At 45.6% G+C, this 6,645-nt stretch overlaps 1 protein-coding gene across 1 annotated transcript; it reads right to left on the bottom strand.

Annotated features, from left to right (window-relative positions):
* Window positions 1-215: 215 nt before the first annotated feature.
* On the bottom strand, window positions 216-6,304 carry ZBTB14 (zinc finger and BTB domain containing 14). Its single transcript, XM_058833215.1, has 3 exons — window positions 6,193-6,304; window positions 3,956-4,024; window positions 216-3,528 (listed from the first exon to the last, which is right to left on the bottom strand). The coding sequence occupies exons 2-3, from the start codon at window positions 3,956-3,958 to the stop codon at window positions 2,185-2,187; spliced, it is 1,347 nt and encodes a 448-aa protein (XP_058689198.1). The 5' UTR covers window positions 3,959-4,024; window positions 6,193-6,304; the 3' UTR covers window positions 216-2,184.
* Window positions 6,305-6,645: the final 341 nt, after the last annotated feature.

Genomic DNA, 6,645 nt, shown 5'->3' with positions numbered 1-6,645 from the left:
TTATTAAAATCCTTTAAAAGTCTTTTTGTTCTAACATAATTGTTTACTGCTGTAATTTAAGCTCATGGCTTCTTGCATTCTTCATGGCAGATCTTGAGAAAATTTACTTTCTTCACATTTTACACTTTTGAACTCTTATCAGAACAGATTTGTTTTGTACAGTCTTATCAACCCAAACTTACCTAGGAAGAAGCGCACACAATTTCAGATAAGAAAACACAGCAAGACTAATATATTTAAAAAAAAAAAAAGAGTAGATCCTATTTTGGACCTACTATCTTTATATCTATGATCATATACAGTAAAACATTTTAACAATGGTCATTTATCATGTTCCTCAAGAGAACCAATAAAATGCAATGAATACACATCCTCTGATGTTGCACAGGTACAAAATGTATAGTTTGTTTACAAACTAATATCACTGAATGTAAAATGAAGCAACATTTTAAAAAAATATATTGGTAAAGGTCCAAAGTTTACATTTTCTAAAATATTAAGGTCATGTTTTATTTACAGACCAGCGTTTGAACAATTACTGGCATTTTAAGATAACTGCTTAACCTGATGAATAAATGAATAAAATGAAGCTGTAAAAAAAAAAAATCTCAACCAAATAAAAACCCCTCAATAATTGAAGTTCCATATAACAGTTCCAAAAAAACTATTTTAAATTTCTATTTAGAAAAGCAAGATGTGATCTACCACAGTAACTTATCAGAAACTGGTCTAACACTTTGATATGCTATAGGTATCGCAAGTGACCAATGTTACCAGTCATGTGCCCAAGAGTGTGTTTTTTTTCCCATTCCAACTTCATTTGAAGTTTTCAAAACAGTTGTAGTATTTACAAATTTAAAATAAAGGCTCAATATACCTTTGGATTACATTGCCACTGTTATTGTGCCTTCTCTTGATGACTACAAGTAGCAGACTGCAGACCACTTATTTTGTTGACTCTGTGAGTTAACTATTGTTATCAACATGTACCCCAGCTGGTCTTAAAAAAAAAATAGACTAAGAAAGAAACTGACTAATAGTGAACACTCACCCAGGATCAATTATGACAGAACTCGCTCACTGAAGTCTCCCTCTTGATGAAGGGTGGTGTGTCAAAAGGTGGAAGCTTTTAAACTTGAACAGGACCTAGGAGCTGTACGACCAGCCATGACACAAACCCCAGCTGAGCCCTGTGTGCAGGTATGTGACACCCATGCCTTCAGCTTTGGGAGCCTGGCAGTGACACCTGGTCACCTGCTGGTGCAGATACTCCTCTGCCTTCACTGTGCTAGGTTAGGTGACCAGAAAGCTGCATAATAAAAAGAACATCTCAAGCTGTATTAGCTTTTACTGATTTTTACTGGGTTTGAGTAAGGAGCATGTCTCCATGCTGCACCCTTTTTCCTTTGCGGCCCAGTCCCACCTCTGGGACCCTGCATAAAAGTGAACATAAAAACAAACCAGGCAAACATTTTTGCCCACAGAAGGAATTGGTGAATGCCATGACACTTCTGCTTTGCCAGCCAGAATCCCTGTGAATAATGCAGTTTTTTCAATAATGGAAGTATTTAATTAAAACTTGACACCTTTATAAAAATAGGAGGATATCTGAGGGAATGGAATAAGAAGCAATTTAATTTTGATTACCATTCTCCTTTACACTCTGTTGTTCCAACCTATCTTAGGTGGAAAAAGGAGGAATTAAAAAGCTTAGGGACTCAATGTATGCTTCTCAAAAAATTGTAGGTGTAACACCTCAGAATTATGAAAACCAAATCCTTTCTTTTCATGTTTGTGATTTCTGAGATCTCAGCATTTTCAAACATAACTCAGATTCTCACTGATTGCAATGTTTACATCATATTCAGTATTCCATACTGGATGAAGCAAAGTATCGGCCAGTGATGATCCCTGTTTTATAGAGAACTTGATCACATTCTTGAATAAAAGCAGTTATTTAGTGCATTATACTGCTAATGAAAAACTGTTTCACATTCTAAGAATACCCATCTCTGAAATGTTTTAAAATACCTAACCAAGCGATGCTATGTATTCCTATGTAACATTCAAATCCTCTAAAAATATGCTTTCTTGAAAAGATTCTCAGTCTAAATGTATATCAACAACAGATTTTGTTCCATTTAATTTCTTATATTATTTCTGATAAAGTTCCAGCTTTAGTTTTTAACTACAGGCTATAGTTTCTAATTGCTGCTCTGCTTCAGCAGCCATGGCTGCTGCCTGCAACTGTTCTGTTTCACTCTGGATGGAATTGGCTGCTGTAACTTGCTTTCTTTCACTGTGCATATTGTTCTCATGCCGTTTTAGGTCAGATGCCTTAGCAAATGCTTTAGTGCAGGAACTGCAGACAAAAGGTTTCTCTCCTCGGTGCCTTCTTTCATGGTCTTTGAGGTGGGACTTGTGCTTGAAAGCTTTATCACACATATGGCATGCAAATGGCCTCTCATTACTGTGAACTCTTTCATGCTTTTTTAGATCTGGTGCACGAATGAAAGACTTCCCACACACCTCACAACTGTAAGGCTTGTAACCTGTGTGTATTTTCAAGTGTTCTTTCAAATGAGCTTGTGTGGTGAAGCCCTTTGTACACATTTCACAAACAAATGGTCTGTCTGCAGTGTGTAGCTTTTCATGTTTTCTCAAACGCGCTTCATCAGAAAAGGTCTTGCCACAAGCCTGACATACAATGTGTTCCCTGTGGCCATAAAGCAAGTACTCAAACTTCATATCCCCGGCTGCTGTGGTCCATCCTGGTGTCTGTTCATCTTTCACTTCACTTATGCCATCATTAAATGTGAGTGCCTGAGGGGTCTGAGATCCTAAGTCTTTCGATTCCGTTGTTTCCATAGGCTCTACTTCTTGGCCATAGCAGTTTACTTTTCGAACTTCTTCACTTCCCAACTCTTTCAGAATTGCCTCTTGCACTCTCAGGGTAGTGGTTGGTGACTTACCATCTTCCTGACTTGGGGGAGTGCCTTCCACCGTCACATCTGATGGACTGTCATCATGATCTCCAATCTCTTCCACCTCATCATCTTGGGTATCATTGGGTTCCCCCATAGAACGGTTCATTTTCAGACAGTACTTGCTCTTGGACTGTGTGTTTTCTTCAGGACTAGACACATCACGTTTTTGAGAGCAGAGTTTATCGAGAAACCGAATACCGAGGATCTGGCCTGAAGACATCATCAAGTTTACATCCTCCTTTTTAACAGAAATCTTTGCAGTATACATGTAATTGAGAACTTCCTCAAAAATATCAGAACGAAGAAAATCTATTTCTATTACTGATGAACTATCAACTTCAAGTTTTTTGAAAAGCTTTTTGAAGTAGGTACTGCAGGCAGCAAGCACGCACCTATGGGCTCTGAACTTAACATCTTCAACCACAATAGCGATGTCACAAAATTCTCCTTCCAAACGTTGTTCATTCAATGTTTTCAGGAACACAGTTTTGTGATCGTCGTCATTATATTTAATGGTTTCAGACATACTGATGAAAAACTCCTGTAAATTAACAGGAAAATTTTGTAACTTTTATAAAGCAGTCTATCTAAATCACAAAACCCCAAGAGATGATGTAATTTCCATCATTAAAAAAAAACCAACTTTTTTTTGCATAAAATAACCACAAAAAGCCTGTTAGCCTCTAAAAGCATTACTCTGAAACTGATTTTAAAATTGTGAATTCATAAGCTCTTTCCTTAGGCAATCAAATTTACAATTATTCAAAACTTTATTGATTCATTTATACAAAATTGAAAACTTTCTCTTTAAAACTGCAATTCTCAGTAAATGTATGACCAACTTATAAGTCATTATTATAACTAAACTTATATATAGTTTATATGGTAACACTAAAGAATGTGTAAGAAAATACTCTAAATGAGTCAGCACAACAAACAAAATTTGAAATATCAAATATAAGCCTTACCATGAACAATGCAGGAAGTTTTCTTAACAAATGATTATTAAATTAATCTCAGAACGGGCCACCTTCAGCCTGAAAGATGGGAAGATAATAACATTTCAAGAAATGGTAAGATCTATTCCAAAAATTATTTTAAATTTGAGTGTTAAAAGACAGCATTTTCAATTATTTAAAGTTAGATAAAATACACTGCTAAAATAACCAGTTATTTTTTCAGAGATACTACAGACAACTATAGAGGACACGTGTTTACTTTCCTATGGCTACTGCACTTCCCTGGTTCTACCTTCCTGATATGTAACTTTGCACTAAATCTAAAGGTCTGAAAATCCTCCCCAGGAATCGCCACAATTAATGAAGTAACCAACCCATCAAGAAGGTGATCAGTCTTCTGCTGAACCAGAATGCTGAGCAAGCCTAGCAGAGGGATGCAAGCAGACCAAGCATCCCAAAGGACAGCAGACCAGGGACAGGGATGAATGTGCATCCAGGACCAGGGAAAGAGACAAGTGTACCAGATTTCCAAACTATGGAGATACCAGAAAACAGGCTAATGCAAGACACAATTTCAAATCATTCAATCCCAACAGACATCGAATTGTGCCAAAGCAGGAAACGCAGCGGAGAGGAGGGAAATTCAATACGTGGTTTGGAATAAATCTTGTGCCACCTAGCACAGATCTCCTGGGAATTTTTTCCTTAAATTCTAATTTATCCTTAACCATATATGAAACAGAAGCAGGTGACAGGTGGGAGGAGAGGTCTGCAACTCCTGGTGATGTGTATTTCACACAGAATGGGAACACCTGGCTCCCTACAAATGCATCTGCAGGTCTGACACATCTGCTAAAGTGTCCCCGGCTACACAGAAATACTATTTAAAAAAAAAAAAAAAAAAAAAAAGCCAAACTAAATTATTTTCTTAGTTCTAAACAATCACATTTTAAGATAGCCAGATAATAAGAATGTAAATATTTGAAATATACAAAACGAAACAAACCAGAAAGCAATATTGTATATATGTATGGGCTGCCTGGGTCTGCTGGCCCAGGAAAATGTATTCTTACAGCATTGAAGATGGCAGGACAAACAACTATTTCAACGGGATCTTTTCAGAGTTCTTTGCAAGATGGAAAAAATGCTTTCTTTGTAAGCAAGCAGCAAACTGTCACTGCTAACAATCTAGCAGCAATTGCACCGTCCTGTTAAGCAGTATGCAATTTTTGCTGCAATTCTGTCGACACTAACAGAAATAATTAGAGAAGGAATTGGCTGAAAAGAGGGCTGCGGAGTACACAGGGGTGTGCAACTGGCAAGAACAAAGTTAGTCCTTGCGATCGGAGCAGGACAGGCACTTGCCCAGAGCGTTTCCAGCTCTGATTTAAAAAAGCTCTGGTTACTTATTCCACTGGGCATTTCAGATTTATTCCTCCACACACTTTTTCCACGGCCGCTACCTCCGCGAGAGCCGCGGGGAGGTGTGTGTTCGGGGCTCTCAGGGACTGTTCGGGACGCGCTCGGTGCCTCTCCGCGCCTGCCCTCGCCGTGCCCGTGACGGCGGAGGCGCACGCCCGCTCCACGCACCCGCGGGCGCGGCGCGGGCGGGTTCCCGGCGGGGACCAGGCCGGCCCCTGCCGCGCCGCCCGCGCTCCCGGCCCGGCGTCGGGGGCGCCCGCGAGCGCCAGGCGGCGGCTCTCCGGAGCGAGCCCGGCGCTCCCGCCGCGCCGCCTCACGGGGCTGCGCGGGGACGGCGCCCCGCTCCCTGCTTCCGTCCCTCCGTCCTCCCGTGCCTCCCTCCCTCTCTCCCTCCCCCGCTCCCACGGTCCTCGCGCGGCTCCCGCCGCCTGGACACGGCCGCGCGCCCCTTTGTTGCGGCGGCCACCGCCGCCGCCGCGCAGGAGCCGCGCGCCCCAGCGTGCGCATCCGCCGCCGGACGAGTCCTCTTCCTCCTCCTCCTCCTCGCCCTCCCGCTGGCCCTCCCCCCGCCCGCGGGAGGCAGGCGCGCGGCGGCGGCGCCGGGGCTGCTGGCGGCGGGCGCGCCCGCGGCAGCGCCATCTCACCCAGCGCGCGCTGCCGGGGCTGTAACGGCGGCGGCGAGCGGGGGAGGGGAGGGAGGGGGGGAGGAGGAGGAGGAGGGAGGGGGCGTGCGAGGGAGAGCGCGCGCGCGCGCGGCGCAACGGCGGCCCGGCCGCGGCGCGGGAGGGGCGCGGGGGAGGAAGGGGGAAAGGGCTCGCGCTTACCTGCCGCCCGCCCGCGCGCGCGGAGCCGCGCTTCCCGGGGGGGCGCGGGGGCACTGCCGCTGCCGCCGCGCGGGAGGGGGACGGGGGAAGGGAGGGGAAGAAGGGAATGGGGGGGAATTTGGGGAGGGGGTCTCGGGGGGGGGGGCCTGCGCGCGTCTCTCCGGCCGTCACCGCCGCCTCCTGCACGAGCACTCCAGTGCGCGCGCGCGCGCACTCGGGGGGGGCGCGGGGGGTGCGTGCATGCGCGGTGCGAGCGGAGGGCGCGCCTGTGCCCGGGGAGCGCGGAGGAGGAGGAGGAGGCTGAGGCGGCGGGGAGGGGGGAGCGGGGGCCTGCGGCGCGCCTGTTCCAATCGCCCTTCCCCCGCTTCGGGGGACGCGCGGCGCGGCACCACCCCTCGGGCGGCTCAGGCCGCGGGGGCGCGCGGGCCGCAGCCGTTCCCGCCGCGGGCACCC

Source organism: Poecile atricapillus, chromosome 2 (genome assembly GCF_030490865.1).
Source record: "Poecile atricapillus isolate bPoeAtr1 chromosome 2, bPoeAtr1.hap1, whole genome shotgun sequence".
Classification (NCBI taxonomy): Eukaryota; Metazoa; Chordata; class Aves; order Passeriformes; family Paridae; genus Poecile; species Poecile atricapillus.
The sequence above is the reverse complement of the archived record's forward strand: the minus strand, read 5'-3'. Positions and strand labels throughout refer to the sequence as shown.